Source organism: Xyrauchen texanus, chromosome 10 (genome assembly GCF_025860055.1).
Source record: "Xyrauchen texanus isolate HMW12.3.18 chromosome 10, RBS_HiC_50CHRs, whole genome shotgun sequence".
NCBI classification, from domain to species: Eukaryota; Metazoa; Chordata; class Actinopteri; order Cypriniformes; family Catostomidae; genus Xyrauchen; species Xyrauchen texanus.
The window spans coordinates 20,599,919-20,617,602 of record NC_068285.1 but is presented as its reverse complement, the minus strand read 5'-3'; the positions used below and the strand labels follow the sequence as shown (position 1 = coordinate 20,617,602).

The following is a 17,684-nucleotide window of genomic DNA, read 5'->3' as shown; positions in this document are numbered from 1 at the left end:
TTTCCTGAGTCCTGTCTTGTTGTCATGACCACTGTTGCCAAGGACAGTCAGCCACAAGAGAAAGGAAACTTAAACCAGAGATCTTGTAGCCATAATATTTAATTCATCAACATAGACACTCTGCATGTTATGGAGCGGGACAAAACCATTGAAGAGGGCAAAATAACAACTGCATTTCAAATAAAGCCACCCATCTTTTCTACAAATTATACTCTTTTATCAATAATTACATTTTAACATTAACACGCCTCTTTTTCTGTCATAAATGTAGTAAGGCAGACAGAAAGAACTTAATATCTATTTACTGTATCTTTTTAATCACTTTGTAATGTGACCGTGCATTGCCGTTAACAGATTATTTGTACCCTTGTAAAATATCCCTTTACAACTTGAGTGCTGTTGAAATTCACATTTCCCCTTAGAAGTCTGTTTAATTCCATTTTTACTGAGACCAAAAATGTAATAAATTGATTGGCACACTGTTGCATTTGTTTCTGAATTTATTGTTGCAAAAACATTTCTATTAGTCATCCCAGCCATTCTCATATGTGAAACACTCTCACAAGCCCTCTCTTTTAAAGAAATATCTCTTTCAAGACTGTCTCACAAAAGAAAAGTTAATTTTTCCCCCGTAGCATCCCTTTAAAACCACAGGATGTTTTTATGTCACATAGTTGAAGGCCCCTTGATTGTCTTATGTTAATTGATCCTTCTACAGACACCACTCTCGCCCTCCCTTCTCCTGTCTCGCTCTGTCTCCCTCTATACACTGCCATTCACTGCTTCCCTTTCAGGATGAGAGTCGCTTTGGTCGGCACCATTTCTAAAGATGGACAAGATTGATACACTTGAAACACCTAAGTGTTATCAGGCTGCCCAATAGGCGATCATCGCTCTGACAGCAGACAACCAACCCATGAAGGTTTTCTTGCAGGGAGGGGAAATTACATCGCTTTTGTCTTTGCCCAAGTGGCCTGAAGCACAGCACTCTTTTAGGGTTTCGGCTGCTCTTGATATTACCCTCCAGCAGATAAGAGCATCTTCAACAACACAGAGAACCTGAAAGAGGACCACGTTTTCACACTTATGAGTTCCAACCTTTCAGAAAATATGATGTGTGGTCAAATCTGAAGAACCTTTTTAACAATGGGATTTTAATTCAAGCAAATCTGCAAGATAATTACGAAGGCCTGAGATTTGTTTGCTCTTCAGACAATTCGTCTTTTGTCCATTGCTCCAATTAGAGTTCTGTTTGACATTTCTTTGGTCCTTGGAGGTAATCCATCTTTGACAGTCATTGCATCCATGTCAGAGTATCAAATTTAAACCGCGTGATCCGTTTGCGTAAGGCAACACCAAACCGGGCAGCAAAAGAGACACCTGTCCCAGCGATAAGAGTAGATCTTTCTTTACAGAGAAAAGTACGGGGGTGTGTGAGAGACCAACTTCTGCCCTCTGGATGTAGCCTGTAATGGTGGTACTTCAGAAGTTCAGTCAAACCCATGATGTGGATGAGCTGAGACAAGTGGCAGCACTGCTCTGGGTCTTTAATTATTCATGAACTCAAAGTAAGTCCAGGTGAAAGTGAGCACGACTGCCAGAGAGACAAAAGGGGACTGTGAGAAGCGTGAACAAAACTTTGTCTTGAGGAATCGAAACAAAATCTTGACAGGTTTGGCAAGGAAGTTTCGAAAACAAAGGTTTCAGAGGAGACTAAGACCAAGACCGCAAGTTTTCGGTCCGTGGGCAAGGAAAGGGGGAAACAATTATCTATAACTGGACCATCTGCAATCGGAAAGGTGTCTTCGAGGTTGTGGCCCGAGGAGGCGTGGTACTCAGAGGGTGGTGAAATGGTGAACACTGGCATGCAGTTGATCAGCTTCACCTGTGCTGTGACTGGCTGGGTGATGGCTATAGCAGTGACTGCGCTGCCCCAATGGAAGGTCACGGCCTTCATAGGGAGCAATATCCTCACCTCTGAGATTGTTTGGCAGGGGATCTGGATGAATTGCATCTACCAGACCACCGGCCACATGCAATGTAAAACCTACGACTCCATGCTGGCTCTTCCTCCTGATATCCAGGCGGCACGGGCACTGATGTGTATTGCCATCTTCTTGGGCTGGTTGTCCTGCACCGTCTCTTGCTGTGGCATGAAGTGCACCACCTGCGCTGGGGATGATCGCCATGCCAAGGCTGGCATAGCGCTATCTGGTGGGGTGCTCTTCATTCTGACGGGCCTGTGCGTCCTAGTACCAGTTTCCTGGACAGCAAACAGTGTGGTGCAGGACTTCTATAACCCTAATGTTCCCATACAGCACAAGCGGGAGCTGGGTCAGGCCATTTACCTGGGATGGGCATCAGCAGTTATCCTTATGATCAGCGGGGCGGTGCTTAGTAGTACCTGCCCACACATCGAGAGAGGAGGGTACAGAAGGGGGTATATAGGCCGTAGTTTTGCCAGCTTGAGGCCTTCTGCACCTGATCTTCCCAAGCCAATAACCAACAGTCTGCCTCTTAAGGAGTATGTGTGATAAGGAGAAATAAAAGGAGATGTTAATGATGAAACCTTGGGCCAATAGGAAGACATCTGCTAGAAACTTGAAGGAAATTAAATGTGCACTCAGAATTGTTTTGTTTATGCTTCGATTTTTTTTTTTTTTTTCACTTGTAGATTTTGTTTGGACTGGTGGTTTGCACACATGTTGATCCATACCATTACTCTTTCACTATGCTGTTGACTCTGACTTCATTATGTTGTGTCTTAAATATGTATATTGTGATAGCTGTTATAATGTTTGGTTTGCTGTTATAATATTTGGTTTGCTTATTTTTAGATTTTGAAAAGTGACCTGAGCATTGGAAAGCACTACATTAAAGAGATAGTTCAACCAAAATGTTTTTATTATTCTCTACTGTGGAAGACAAAGGGAGATGTTAGGCAGAATGTTAGTCTCAGTCACCATTTACTTTCATTTAACCTTTTTACAAACAACAAAATTGAATGGTGACTGAGGCTAATAAAAAATGTTTTGGTCCGAAGAACAGTTATTCAGATTTGGAACAAAGAGTAAAATGAAAATGTGTAAAAGATGACTTAATGTTTATAATTGGGTGAACTATCCTATCTTTTATTTATTAATTTGTTTATTAATTCATTTAGTTGGATTGCAAGCCATGACTGGTCATTTGATCTCAACATAGCGGCCCTCATGTGGGGGTGACCTGCCACAGGCCACCTACAGTAATTTCATGTAATTCTCATTTGTTGAAATAATTTTTCATTTCTTCAGGGGACAAAATTGTAATGTGGAAAAAAATGACTCGGTGCACATTTAATTAAAGACATGTATCAATAAATTGAGCATATGGTTGCAGTTCTATAGTAGTATTGCAGTGGGTCCAGTTTCAGAAACATTTTTTTTTTCGTTCTTTGTCAGTCAGTCTGTTATACTCTTATAGGAAGTGTTAATTCAATTATGCTGTGCTATTCTTGAGTACCTCATTTAGATGAGTTTTTACCACAAGTCAAATTTGAGTTTTGTCGAAGTCTATTAGCATTGACTGTGGGTTATTTTATGCTTACTGTGACATATGTGTTTAGTTGACAAATCACAGTGATTGTTTTAAGTTTGATTGTGAATAATGGGTTTTCTTTGTATTTATTTAAAAAAAAAAATAAATAAAAAATAAAAAAAATCTATGAGCTTTGGTGAAAAATAAAAGTGTAATGATGTGACGATTCAGTAACAACAGTGAAATTATTTAATCAAGGTAAAAAATAAAAAGCATACATACATTAACTAACTTTCATTAATAACATTTATTAAATAAAACCAGAGTCAATAAACAAAACAGATTGTCTGTAAGTACTTTACAGAGCTGCTCGCTTGTAGTGACGCTGATATACAGTTATTGTCACATTAGTGCCCACAACAAAAAGAATTGATGAGACTGAATTCCTCCATTACCATGCAAAAAGATTTTCTGCATGAGTGGAGTGTATCTAGGTAATACTCTGCATCTTTTAAAGTCTGGTGACCCTTTTATCCTTTGTTGCCATGCTGAGAACAGCAGCAGGCACAATGGCACAGCAATGGCTCCCATTCATTCAAGGTCCATGAAGAAGGATACTTGGCACAGTGAATCTAAAAAGAAAAAACCTTATGAAAATATAAAACAAACGTATTTTGTATTTCAAGTGTTCTCAGAGCTGGCCAGTGCAAACTGACAGCCGTCAGCTTTAATTTAGATTACACTTCTTTTTATACAAAATTACTAGTAAGTCAATGTGTCCTGCTTTGATAGTGAGATTTCATGAAACATGCTGTACAGCCACTGTTCTTAAAGAGACAAAACTATTTTAGCATTTGTTATACATGTCAATGTAAGCTCAAAAGTAAATATTTAGAAACCCCTACAAATTATGCATACATAAAAACTAAAAATACAAGCATGTAACAAAATGTTTAAAAGTGCATATATTAAAAAGGGCAATAATACTTCATGACATATTTTAACATCAACCACTTTAAATTTTGAAGAATTAAAAAAATAGGTTCTTACAGCATCTCTGCATGGCTTTGGTGAAACTCGGCAAAGAGTTCAGGCAGTTCTGACTTGTGTTGCCATATCTTTTCTAACTTATCCGAGTTCTATTCAGAATTGTTCATCACTATACCCTATTTAAAACAATGTAAAACTTTATCTAATTAAATTAGTACTTTTGTAACACAAAATTAAATATCAAAATCTTATTTTTCCCAACCACCAGAGCAAAGTAATTTTTTGTAATGTAGGGCAAACATGCAATTATAGCAATTAATAGTATATAGTTTGTGTATCTGTTGGATTGTTGATGCCAGATGGGTTGGTTTGAGTATTTCTGTAACTGCTGATCTCCTGGGATTTTCACACAAAACAGTCTCTAGAATTTACTTTGAATGGTGCCAAAAACAAAAAATATCCCGTGAGTGGCAGTTCTGTGGACAAAACGCCTTTACATTTATTCATTAGGCAGATGCTTTTATCCAAAGCGACTTACAGTGCACTTATAACAAGGGACAATCCCCCCGGAGCAACCCGGAGTTAAGTGCCTTGCTCAAGGACACAATGGTGGTGGCTGTGGGGATCGAACCAGCAACCTTCTGATTAACAGTTATGTGCTATAGCCCACTACGCCACACCACTTTGTTGATAAGAGAGGTCAACAGCGAATGGCCAGACTGGTTTAAACTGACTAAGTCTATGATAATTCTAGAAACTCTCACTCTAACTTACAACGCTATGCGTGGAATGGCCCCTTCTTATATCTGTGACTTCGTTACCCTTTACACGTCTTCTCGTTCTCTTCATTCTGCTGATTCTTTTACTTTTCAGCAGCCTCTTTGTAGACTAAAATCTATGTGTGAGAGAGCTTTTTCAGTTGCCGCACCTAGATTATGGAAAGCACTTTCTCTTGCTGTTAGAGATGCTCCCACATTAGACAGATTTAAGAAGTTGTCAAAAACCCATCTTTTGCATATATAGATTGAGATGACTAGTATTTTATTATATTGATTAGTTCTGTTGTATTATTTAGAATGATTTATTGTTTTGTACTGTATTACAGAACTTTTTAATTTTATTTGTCTATATTGTACTTTATTATGTATCAAATATGATACAAAAGGTGTTATAGAGTTAAAGAGTGGCACATTTTTTTTTTATTAGAAACAGGAAGGCAAAAGAGTTCTATAAGAGGACTGAGGGCCCTCATAGTCACAAGGGCCAATTGAGGGGGCCTTTTATAATCTGTGGGGCCTACATATTCAAGTTTATATTAAATATTTGTTTTCAAAGTAGATGGGCCAAGTGCCCTGGGCACTGTCCACATTGGCCTGGTCCGTATTTCACCTATGAATCAATTAATGCAAAAACAGAAATCTGAATTTCTATATCTATGGTTACAGATCAGTACAGGGCTCACCTGGTAATTTCAAGCATTACTGACAAAAAAAGCAAGTAGCAAACTAATGATCAACAGATGCATAAATTAACCACAAAAATATATAAAAACATTTGTTTTTAATTGGAGATGCTTCAACATTATGCTATAGATAAACTATTCAAAATTATATCTCATAATTAATGAACGGATGGGTGGACAGATGGAATACAATGGAAATACCTGCAATTCTCTCCTCTCTGTTGGATGAATGTAGAGATTCCCATCTCTTTGGTGCTGTTTCCATTAATGTAAGGTCAGTGGGCTTCAACATCTGCAGCAGGTTCCTTCTCTGCAGTAATCCAAGCATAAGAGCTAAAGAAAAACATGTGTTGTTTGGAAATACAGCCAAACCAACATCAGGCACATAAGTACTGGTGCTCCAAACCTGAACAAATTAATAAACTGTGCCCATAATAGTCTTTACATACAAAGATAGGCTGTCCCTTAGATGTACACAATGATTTCCAAGGTACTCAACTGGTGACGAAAATACTTTTGCAACAGTGGCCATTAATATTTTAGGATACTGGAGAGAGTAGTAGCAATCTGCATCTTGAAGCCATTGTAACATGTCTGCGATGGAGGGACAGGTGGCTGATCTGGAGATACAACAAGCAATGTCAAGAGTGTCTGTGTTCTTCTCATAGAACTGGAAGACAGCAGACACCTGTTGATCGATGGCATCCCTCACTGTCTGAAGAGCATCCCTGACAATAAAGACAATGTTATAGTGGATTGTTTATGTGAATAACAATGATAATCAAATAGACTCACGTTTTCTCAGCTAGCTTTCCCAGAACTGAATCCACAGCAAGTGACAGTTTGTAATGAAGACGTTCTTGTAAACTAGGGAATTTTGCAAGTGGTGTGTTAGCAAGCTGAACGTTTTTTAGTGCCTTCAACTGCACTGCGAGGTTTCCGAGAGAGCTTATTAGAGGTATACACTCGGCTAATACACTTTCCCAAACGTTTTTATTAACTTTCAAAACCTCAAAGCATGTTTTGAGTTGCTGATGTAACGACACTACAACTGGATTAGACATTGTTTTAAATCTTCCGCAACAACATTAATAAAGCGCCTTCACGCAATCTAATTACGAAATATATCTACATAAAGGTATAACTCTAATGATGCATACCCAATTTTAATCTTAAATTGTATTGTTTTTTTTTTTTTTTTTTTTAAAAACAAGTCTAAGAGGTCATGAAAACGTTCCGTTGACAATGTAACTACACATGCGCCATACTTCCGGGTAAATCCAACATCATCCACCAATCCGCTTCTTCCTTTCTACAGCCTCATCAGTTATACGCTCAACCATTGGTCAGGAGGATTCCCTCACAAGAGAGGTGCATCTTATTGGTCAGGAGATGGAGCGTATTTATGAAACGACTGTCAAAGATGGTTGCTGATTGGTTTAGTGACGTGGTAGTGTTGAATTTGAAAAGGCTTTTTCTAACTGTTGCACAGAGCGTGACGGCAAATCAGAGGCAGAGGATTGTTTTATAAAAAGTAAGAGAAATAGAAATACGCTTTAAGTAACTTTAAAGTATTATTTATAATTATTTTAAATGCTTATTTAAATATATACCATCGCAGTTGGCTTGGATTTACTTTAATTAAATAAACATTGCGCATTTGTTTTTCAGAGTCATTATGGCACCCAGAAAACGAACCCAGAATACAAAAAACAACAAGAAGAATCCCAAAACGCACAAGCTAGAGGCTTTTCTGCTTGACTTTGACGATGAAGGTAATTGAAATGTATTTAAATAGTTAGTTGGTCTTTTGCTGCTATTGTCATCTCACCTGTAAACTGTTTTGTAGCTGTGTTCATTGTGGAACTTTATGTATTTATTCCGTGTTTACAGTACATACGATTGTTGAAAGACTGAAGGAAAAGACCAACAACCTTCTGAAAGATGCAGACAACCTTTACAAGACAGCGCTGATCAAACTGCCTATGGCAGTGAGAAAAATGAACTGGATAGATTACTCCAGTAAGCATTTTCCTATTTTGTTGTATCATGTAAATATTTAAACCAGTGCCATCATTTACTCCCCCTCATGCCATCCCAGACATGAGGATAGATAACTCTATGACTGACTTTCTTCTGTAGAACATATATTAAGATTTGTATAAGAATATCTCCACTCTGTACGGCTTTTATAAAACATTGAAGTTCATAAAAGCACATAAAGGCAGCCAGTGCTGGCTAGTAAGGGATTACATGCCATCTGGATTATGTAATCAGATTACTTAAATCAAGTATTTGTAATTTAATTCAATTATATTTTTTAAATACATGTAATCAGACCACCGTTACTTTTTATGGATTACATATTAACTAAGTAAAGGCAGTTAATTATTTTTAATTTACTGATCATTCTAATCATTTTCATTCTAAATCAGCACACCGATGATATACATTCGGTAAGCCTTTGAGTGTTTTTGCAAGGTAGAGGTAGGGTTGTGTTGCTACTCGCCAGCCAGGTGAAGATGGAGCGTTCTACCTCAGAATTTAACCACTGATCTATAGAGACAATTCAATTTTTAAGGAGACACGGGGCAAAAACATTACTGTGCAATGTAACCTCTTCCTTCCAAAAGTTAATATCCAACTAACTTTGAAGAATTCTACAACAAATCTAAAGAAGCATTTGTTTAAGTTTTTTCTTTTTTTTTTTTTTTTTTTTTTTACTTTACATTGCAAATCTAACAAAAAAAAATGCAATTATTATTTCAATTATCACTCTGTCTGTTATAACACATGGTTTTGTCTATCAAAGGCATCAAAATTCACAAATACACGTAATTTCATATTCAATTGGATTAGTGTTGTAAAGTTTCTTTTAGTTTCTTAAATTGCTTTAGTAGTAAGCTTCAAAAAAGGATATGAATGCACTTTTGGTGTATCGATAACTTAAGAGATATTTTTGTGACGCCGATTCACAAATATAACTGGATGTGGACGTGTAGATGGCATTTGTAAAATGGCGAAATTGCATGACCCCATTTGTGTTAACCTGTACATAGTTTTAGAAACTCTTAATAAGAAATGCTTGTTAAACTCAAACTAAAACATATTTGATTATGTCATTGATTGAGGACCTCTATCTGCATCACGGGGGAAAACATGAAAATATTAAATCTTCCTTCATATTTTTACATTTATCTGAATTTGTGGACATAAGCACCATTCAAATGATTAAACCATGCTGAATTTGGTTGAAAGTGATCCAAAATAATCAGATTAGATTACCACATAAATCTAATATACAAGATTATGTTACTGATTGCCTTTTTTCATGTAATTTGTAATCACTACCTGATTCACGTTAGAAGTCGCTGGGGTCAGGGCAGCTAAGTTTTTTTTTTTTAAGTAGGGATCGGGTTTGTAATTTATGAAAAAATACATAGGTCATCCAAAGCTGTTTTGCGCACACACTCTCACTCACAAATACGCGGAAACAGATGAGTTAGGAGTTGCCTGCGACTGCTCTGACCAAATATCCATACCTGCTGCACTGCGTCTTGCTCTTTCTTCAGTGTCTCATGGAGGACTGGCACATTTTTAGACACTGTGTCAAGTTAATAAGAGCTTCAGGTTTCAATAATGCATGCCGAGACACCTGCATTCTGTATCAGTCGTTGAACTGTGTCTATCTAGATTGTTGTTGTTTTTTTAGCACCGGTGTCAAAGATTTAACGTTCTGAACAAGTTCAGGTTGCAAAGAGGGGACTGTTACGATTGTTCCAGATTGTTCTGCAACAAGCAAATTTCAGCGCTTGATATACGGCAATGTTTTTTTCCTTCTGCTCTAGTGTGCTGAGGGGCCGCAGTGCTTTGTATGTTTATTGTTAGTTACAAATGTTACCTACAATGCTTACATAAAATACAGCCTCGCCATCAGAATATAAGCTCCAGGTGAAAGTAAAGTAAAGTAAAGTAAAGTAAATAAGACTGGAATATATTACTAATGTATACATCAAATCCTCAAAGTAATAAAAATACTGCATCATATTATAATGGGAAACTGGACAACAATAAATAACTGTGGGGTTATCAAATGAATAAATAACAACTGAATTCCAAAATGTTACTGGGTGAAGTAGTAGGTTTTGCACAACCCTTTCAAAAAGATTGTTTAGTATAAATTTATGTAGGTAAATATAGCTTTTTTTTGGGGAAAAACTGGAAAACATGCATTAATTATCTTTAACTAGATTTTTATTTCATTAAACATTTTGAATGTACTTGGCTACAATGGTTGATAGGATGAATTTAAAATAAATTATGTAATTATTTAAGCAAAATGTTTCAAAATGGGGCCCCAGCATGGTCTGTTACTTGGGGCCTCAAAATTGATAAACCCGTCCCTGATTGTAATACATTGTAAGTAGGGCTGAGCTTCTTTTTTTTCCCAGATTAATTCAAATGTGTGTTTTGACACGCTTTTTTACTTCTTTTAGAAAAAAATAAATAAAAAATATTTATTGAGATTTTGCCAAAAATGTTGCCAAAAATATTTCAAATGCTATAGTTAGATATGTTGTAAATCCATCAAAGGCTGAATAAGGAAGAGAAAAATAATTAAACCACTTGTCTTGGTGCCGCTCTTGATCTGATCAGCTGCACGTGTGTGGCGCATTCCAAATGAATGTGACAGGTTAACAACACGGAGACTGATATAAAACACTGCGGTAATATTCCTAGTACGATTCTATACAGTGTGATTGTAACTTTCTAGATAAACTTAAAATGATAATTATTTTGCGGTTTTCTAATAAATATCTGGGTTTATTAGATTTTAATTTACATTTACACTCTGACAGCTTCCCTATTTGGTGCATTTGTAAATATTTCTTGCACACCTTGATTTCCTATTATGAAAATAATCAGGTTGCCTTGCATTCTAATAAAGATCATACAATATGAATCATGTTGAAGTACATTTAAAAGTTGAAAAATCGAATCGCGAATCTTCCACAAGTTTGATCAAACTCAAGATTTTTTAATTTGCCATATCGCCCAGCCCTAGTTGTAGATTATTGTAGAAGTGCACATTTTATATCCATTATTTGTTTGAATGAGCAGCTGGAAACAGTGAAGCACAAGCATTTCAAAATAAGAGTCCCTGGTGTATTTCAGAGTTAAAGTGCCTTTAAAGTTAAAAGTTCCCTATAAATCAAATCACTGACTTAAATAAAAAAAAAACATTACATTGTACCGGGAGACTCTGAGAAGTGGTGTTACGCAAGAAAAACCACCGGTACTCTGTTGACTAAATTAGAGAAGTGCAGGTACTGCATACCGGTGATCCAATAACGCTCTTATTAATTTATATAATGCTACATAAAACAATTTTAATGTGATGTGTTTGTGGAAAACATGTCTTGAGTATTTTAAACTTTCATATAGCCTATCCGGTTTTTCTGATGAGCTGTGTTAAGGCCATGTTGAATATGTGCCCCTGCCTGTTTAAGTTAAGCTTCTGTGAAACATGATTTATTTTGAGATTGTGTTTGTTTGTTTTGCTATGGGGATACAGCATTAACTTGAATTGTTCAGGTCTTGAATTTGATTTTAAAAACTGTGCAGCAACCCTGCCAGCTCTAAGCATGGGTGCTTCTCATTTCTTAAACTGTGCATCCTCGTTTCCTCACTCCTCCATCCTCTTGTCTTTGACCTGGAACCAATCAATGTCTACCAGCATGAAGGATGTATCAATGCTCTAAACAAATGGCAAGGAGAGAGGATGGAGGGAGCTTACCAAGGAAGCTTGAGCGAGGAAGCACGGGAGCTTCCTGTGTGAAAGACTTTTTGGTCGAAAATTCTCCTCCCCCTTCACATCTGACACAAAAGTTTTAATTCATGTTTCACATTTGTGGTTTAAGGAAACCATAATTTTCACATAGGTCTTCAACAGTGCATCTTGAATTATGTGGAATTATTATGAATATATCAATAAATAATGTTTCAATAACATAAATGTCTGAAGTCACACTTGAGTGAGCAGGATATTTTATTTAACAAATCCGTCTTGCTTCGATTCCTCTATCCTCATTTCTGTTCCTTCCATCCTTTCCTCATTTCCTAAGTGGGTGTAGCAGGGAAGCAAGGAAATAAATTGGGGATGCAAAATGTGCAATAAAATAGGAGATAGTTTTGGTCTGTTCTCACCCAAAACCCATCGGATCGCTTCAGAAGAAATGGATGTAACCACTGAAGTCTTTTACACTGCCTTTACTTACTTTTTGGATCTTCAAAGTTTTGGTCACCATTCACTTGCATTGTATGGAGATACAGAGCTGAGGTATTCTTCTATAAATCTGCATTTGTGTTCAGCTGAAGAAAGTCAAACACATCTGTGATGCCATAAGGGGGAGAAAATGATGAGAGAATTTAAATTTTTGGGTAAACTATTCCTTTAACCGTCGTGTCATTTTCATTTGCGGACATTTAGGTTCTGCACATGAGTAATTGAGAAATAACACAGACAAAAGCCTTTTTCAACAGCAAGATTTTTGTAGATTTGCATATATATGTGAAAATGCATATTTGTTTAATATGCTGCAAGTGGCCACCCATTCAGAGACATCACGTTTAGTCACCTATTTGCAGTTTATTTAAATAGACCTGCACTGTGACAAATGCCTTATTAGAGAAGTACAACTGTTTCATGTAGTCTCTCAATTAATATGTGGCCAAAAAGCTGCATATATAATAATAATTTAAAAATGACACACTACCTATATTACAAAATGCACACATATTCTGGTTTAATGGCTCACATTTCTCAATTGTCCTTTCAGATGTAGACAAGCCAAAGTCACCAGTGGATGATTCAAAGGTACTTGGATTAAACAACTTCTGTTATATGACCATGATTTGACTATATTCAATGCAGTTTGTCACTACTTTTGTCAAACTGATCTTGTCTTCACACCATTTGCAGGTAAGGGAGGAAGCAGCTCAAGTGGAACTTGCTATTGCTGAGAATCATGCCATTCCTTCCAAGTATGCCACTAAAGGTAAATCCACTGCATCGACTTGAGGTCTGCAACCTAACCCGGGCCCGAGAACCCGACTGGTTTTGGGCGAGGTTCAGTCATTTTTTTTTTTATCTAGACACATCCTTTGCGGTGCATCTAGATTGTTAGTCTAAAGATAGTGAGCGATTTTTCAGGTTTGGTTCTGATTTATAATCTGACGATATCGTTTGGGCTGGGTTGAGTTGGGCCACACAGTCTCTGGTACGGGTCGGGGTTTCAACTATAATTCACTCTCAACTTGAAAAAACTGTAAAGCTTGTCTTTTTGTATAACCTCCCCCCCCTCATCTACAGAAGACAAAAACGGTGCAAACTCGGAGGATGAAAACATTGCGCCTCTCAAAACTGCAGTGAAAAAGGTCAGTAGATGAGGGAAATCAAACTCCAAGTAATCTAGCTAATGGAAAGTATTTAATATGACCTAATTTACACTCAAGCTGATATGTGTTAAGTGCTTTTGGATGGGAGTGTTCGTCTACAGTCAGACTCATCTGCATGCATTGTGATCGCTTAGAAAATGACAAACTACTTTACATTTGTTTTTTGACAGCTTGAGAAGCAATTCATGTCTTTTTAAAAATCTTTATAAATGAGTCATTGGTCTTTAGTGTGTTTTGACTCCCTGTCTCACCTAAACCATTCTGCTGCAGAAAAAGGCTCCAAAAAAGGCACCTTCAACATCCAAGAAGGCCAGGGCTCTCTCCATTAGCAAACAGGGTAACACCATCCAAAGGTAAGGAACTCAAATTCTATTTTAATTTGATCATAGACAGTGAAGAACCAGGCCTTGTTTTTTATTAAAAAACTCATCATTTGTTAAAATTAGGGCTGTCAATTTAGCAAATTAATTTAGTGCAACTCTATGAAAATTAACATGTTAAAAAAATGTATGCAATTAATCATGCCCCTGATGCATACGTTAATTACGTAATGAGCAATGTTCCTACAACCTTTATGTGGCAGCAGGGGGGCAGTCAGCAGTATGTCCAACACTGCTCGTCATACCAACAAGAGCAACAGGCAGCACAGACTCCCTCAGATGCACTTTTGTCTCATGTTTCAAACTACTTTAACTGGACACAATATTCTAAAAACACAGCTCTTATGACTAGAGATGCTGAAAACTTGCCAAATGTGACTCAACCAAAAGTGTCTGTTGACGCATCAGTACGTAGATCAACAATAAAAAATGGCACAGACAGAAATAGGCCAATGATAGGGTTGTTGAATGATATTGAAATGAAATAAACAATATTTTGACATTTTTTTGTATTGTAGAAATGCTTAACGTCTCTGCTTTAAAAATATTTGTGTGTGTGTGTATATGTGTGTATATATATATATATATATATATATATATATATGATGGAATGTATTTAAGTAATCAGAATTATATTTAGAATTATTTTGTTATATACTAAATTCTTTATTTTGGAGCTTTTCTTAGTAAAAATTGTGCGATTCATTGTGATTTAATTCATTTAATTGGCACATCATGTAATTCATTTGATTCTATAAAATTATCGATTGACAGCCCTAATTAAAATACTCCTTCCTATTCCTAAAATACTTTCTCCTATAGCTTATTATACAGATAGATTGACAAGTATAAGGTTGATATGTGTCAAAACTGGGTCTCTGTGGGACATTTATCTGTTTGTTTGAGCATGTTACCAGCCTGATACAGCAACATTGGCTCAGCCAGTGGTACAATCCGTTATATTTGAAATTCTGTTTGTTGTCATTAGTAGTGCAGAATCGATCCTTGATTTTTGTATATAGGACTTCAAGAAAGCCTCTAGTCACTCCTGCTAGAAGTTTGCTCGAGTCTTCAATCATTGGTGCCACGCCACTCATCACACCACGCTTTGACCCCAGGTAAATACTGACGTGTGCCAATATGTGACATTGATTTTGACTGCCAGAGATTTTTCAATGTTTTCAGGCTTTTGTGTATAAAGCATTACTGTTCTCTCGGGCAGATTGCCCAAGACTCCAGCTGTGAGACTGGCACAGCACAAGGAGAAGGTGTATAGCATGTCCGTTAATGGCTCGCCCATTGCTGGGAGTGCGGAGGACATCGTCATTAGCGTTCCACTTGGAAATGGAGAGGTGAGTGATTGCCTACTCTGTATTATTAGCTAATATTTACTTATGATGCACTCATGCAAAGCACATTGTATGTATGTGTTTATGCATGCTACACAACCCTTTTTTTCTTGGTGGTAATTTCAGTGTATCCAGCTGCTGGCTAATGAGATGGACTCTGTGGACCTGAGCCAGCTGGATGAAAATGCCATACGCAGTATCAGAAACCTGCAGGTATGTATGGCTGCTTTTACTAATCTGTAATGATAGCCAGGCCCACACTTGATCTGTGCCTAAAGAATTCCAAAGGAAGCAATTGAAATGTGATGGAAATTTGTACGTCCATCATTAGCAAAGTTCTATACATCCTTCGCCCCTTTAAGTTTATAAAATATTAAGACTATTTTTCTTTTAAATACTTGTTCGTTTTCGTTAGAACTCTAAGCCCCGCTTTAAACATTTTTACCTTGTTTAAATTAATTCTGCTTGTTTGAAACCCCCTCTGTTTCGGCACAGAAAATATTGATAATAAAGATAAAAAAATTATATCTGGGCCTGACGATATTTACTAAGAAAAGCATAGCATTGTTTACCTGATTCTTATGGATTTTATTGAATTTAAACTTCTGTTTTTGTTAAGTAATAATACAAGTTTCCTGTTTTCTTTTCTGTGCAGAATCGGCTCACAACTCTTTGTGGAACGTCAAAGTGAACTATTACATTAGCTTTGTACAGTATGCTCTCCTGTAATTTTACTTCAAACCAGCAGCATTTTATACTTGTCAGCGCCATTTTATTCCTGCATTATAACATTGTGTGGCCTGTACTTCAGTTTAAATGATTTCTTGAGCTTTTAAATGGTATGTAAATAATATTAGTAGTTTTACGGTTCACATAATCTTTGATGTAACACCTTTTGTAAATATGACTCATAAACTACAAGATTCCATATCTCTAATGTACATTTTTTTCCTCACACTTTCATTTAAAAGTTTGGCAGTATTCCTCATTGTGCATGATTTTGTTTGAAGACATGGAACAGAGATCGGTGCTGTAGCATTTCATATGAAATGAATCAACCTTAAAACAATAGTTTGCCCAGTAATGGAAATTCTGTAATTTATTCAGCATGCCTTTCGACTCATTCCACATATGACTTGCTTCTGTGGAACACAAAAGATATTCAGGAATGTTCACACCATGCTCTTCCATACTATGAAGCTTAAAGTGACCAAGTGCTGTCAAGCCTCAATAATGACCTTTTGAAAGCACCACAAATGTATGCCAATATGACTTTCACAATAAAATTAAAAGTCTTCAAAAATATAGGAAGTCAAATGTTCACTTGGTGTGTGTGGACAGACTAAAATTTTTTGTTCTTTGATAATTTTCTCTGCAAAAATGAATATAATCAATGCCTGAATTAAATTTGAGAATATAGTTTCAGTAAAGAAAGACTTATTTTTGTCTGTCCGTTGCACAAAGCTGTCAAATGGCTTTAGAAGACTTAGAAAATAATGCACAAGTTTTATGGACTAGGTTTTGTTACTATATTTTGCTTTTATTAAACTTTTTGGAGATTGACAGTCCTTACTCACTTTATGCTTTTATTTCAGAAAGTGTGAATATTCAAATTCCTTTTTATTTCAGCTCTGTAGGTCCATACAATGCAAGTGAATGTGTGCCAAAATGTTGACACTCCAAATAGCACATAAAGGCATCATAAAAGTAATCCATATGGTTATCCATAGATTTGGGTAAAAAACAGATAAATATTTGTCCTTTTTTTTCTTTAAATTCTTCTCGCTGCCTTGGAGGGGCAGTATGCACAAAGAATGAAAAAGTGATCTGTTTCTCACTCGCATATCAAATCACTTCTGAATATATAGATTTAACCACTAGAGTCTTATGGTTTACTTTTATGATGACTTATGTGATTTTTGGAGCTTCAAAAGTTTGGCACCCATTCACTTTTATTGTATAGACCAAAAGAGCTGGGATGGCATAAGGGTGAGTAAATGATGAGAGAATTTTTGTTTTTGGTGAACTCTATTCCTTTAAAAACTTTGGTAGGAGGATTGATCTCAAGTGAATACAGTAAAAATTAGGCAAAGGTCTGGCTATGCTAGACTAAGTACATAGTAATATGTTTATATATATATATATATATATACTGTATTTCTTTTATTTAAAAGAGGTAAGGTACTTTTATAAATGCCTCAAACTACCAATTCTCACATCATTAAATGGGTCAAAACATTCATTGTGTATATCATTACAGTGCATTCATTTTATATTTAAACACAAGTTAATGTCTTAATAGGCATCACAACAGACTTGTATAGTCCATTTATAATTTCTTGTTAAAAACTGTCTGCAGTTTTATCAATGGGCATTTATAGAACTTTCTTTATTATTGACACAGTCACAAATGAGTTAGAAACAACACCTATTATTCTGACACATTCATTACTTAGTCAGGTACTCTTTATATGTGACATTTGTTAGGTCAAATCATTCTTTGCATTCTAAAGCAGGCCTAAATAGCAC

General features: G+C 36.3%; 3 protein-coding genes across 5 annotated transcripts; 2 read left to right on the top strand and 1 right to left on the bottom strand.

The window, feature by feature from the left end:
* Positions 1 to 1,850: 1,850 nt before the first annotated feature.
* Positions 1,851 to 2,534, top strand: LOC127651078 (claudin-4-like). Its single transcript, XM_052136788.1, has one exon. It carries the CDS (start codon positions 1,851 to 1,853, stop codon positions 2,532 to 2,534), a length of 684 nt encoding a protein of 227 aa, XP_051992748.1.
* A 1,239-nt stretch (positions 2,535 to 3,773) lies between these two features.
* c19h1orf109 (c19h1orf109 homolog (H. sapiens)) lies at positions 3,774 to 7,224 on the bottom strand. 3 transcript variants are annotated; one of them, XM_052136332.1, is made up of 4 exons: positions 6,764 to 7,224; positions 6,468 to 6,696; positions 6,170 to 6,278; positions 3,774 to 4,148 (listed from the first exon to the last, which is right to left on the bottom strand). In XM_052136332.1, the coding sequence occupies exons 1-4, from the start codon at positions 7,030 to 7,032 to the stop codon at positions 4,108 to 4,110; spliced, it is 648 nt and encodes a 215-aa protein (XP_051992292.1). In that variant the 5' UTR covers positions 7,033 to 7,224; the 3' UTR covers positions 3,774 to 4,107. The 3 variants fall into 3 exon arrangements, with proteins under 3 accessions (XP_051992292.1, XP_051992294.1, XP_051992293.1); XM_052136334.1 differs by lacking the exon at positions 3,774 to 4,148 and having other exon boundaries at positions 6,183 to 6,301; XM_052136333.1 differs by lacking the exon at positions 3,774 to 4,148 and having other exon boundaries at positions 6,244 to 6,301; positions 6,418 to 6,696.
* A 171-nt stretch (positions 7,225 to 7,395) lies between these two features.
* LOC127650891 (borealin-like) lies at positions 7,396 to 17,323 on the top strand. The gene is made up of 11 exons (XM_052136530.1): positions 7,396 to 7,502; positions 7,640 to 7,743; positions 7,862 to 7,990; positions 12,808 to 12,845; positions 12,951 to 13,026; positions 13,341 to 13,405; positions 13,697 to 13,779; positions 14,829 to 14,924; positions 15,029 to 15,158; positions 15,282 to 15,368; positions 15,811 to 17,323. The coding sequence occupies exons 2-11, from the start codon at positions 7,647 to 7,649 to the stop codon at positions 15,844 to 15,846; spliced, it is 837 nt and encodes a 278-aa protein (XP_051992490.1). The 5' UTR covers positions 7,396 to 7,502; positions 7,640 to 7,646; the 3' UTR covers positions 15,847 to 17,323.
* Positions 17,324 to 17,684: the final 361 nt, after the last annotated feature.

What these genes read in the sequence shown, in the direction of transcription:
- c19h1orf109 (XM_052136332.1), bottom strand. Translation starts at nt 7,032, where the DNA reads ATGTCTAATCCAGTTGTAGTGTCGTTACATCAGCAACTCAAAACATGC. An exon ending in GGAAAGCTAGCTGAGAAAAC is followed by an intron (nt 6,697 to 6,763) that starts GTGAGTCTATTT and finishes CTTTATTGTCAG; the next exon opens with GGATGCTCTTCAGACAGTGA. An exon ending in CAAAAGTATTTTCGTCACCA is followed by an intron (nt 6,279 to 6,467) that starts GTTGAGTACCTT and finishes GGATTACTGCAG; the next exon opens with AGAAGGAACCTGCTGCAGAT.
- LOC127650891 (XM_052136530.1), top strand. Translation starts at nt 7,647, where the DNA reads ATGGCACCCAGAAAACGAACCCAGAATACAAAAAACAACAAGAAGAAT. An exon ending in GCTTGACTTTGACGATGAAG is followed by an intron (nt 7,744 to 7,861) that starts GTAATTGAAATG and finishes CCGTGTTTACAG; the next exon opens with TACATACGATTGTTGAAAGA. An exon ending in GAACTGGATAGATTACTCCA is followed by an intron (nt 7,991 to 12,807) that starts GTAAGCATTTTC and finishes TTGTCCTTTCAG; the next exon opens with ATGTAGACAAGCCAAAGTCA.
- LOC127651078 (XM_052136788.1), top strand. Translation starts at nt 1,851, where the DNA reads ATGGTGAACACTGGCATGCAGTTGATCAGCTTCACCTGTGCTGTGACT.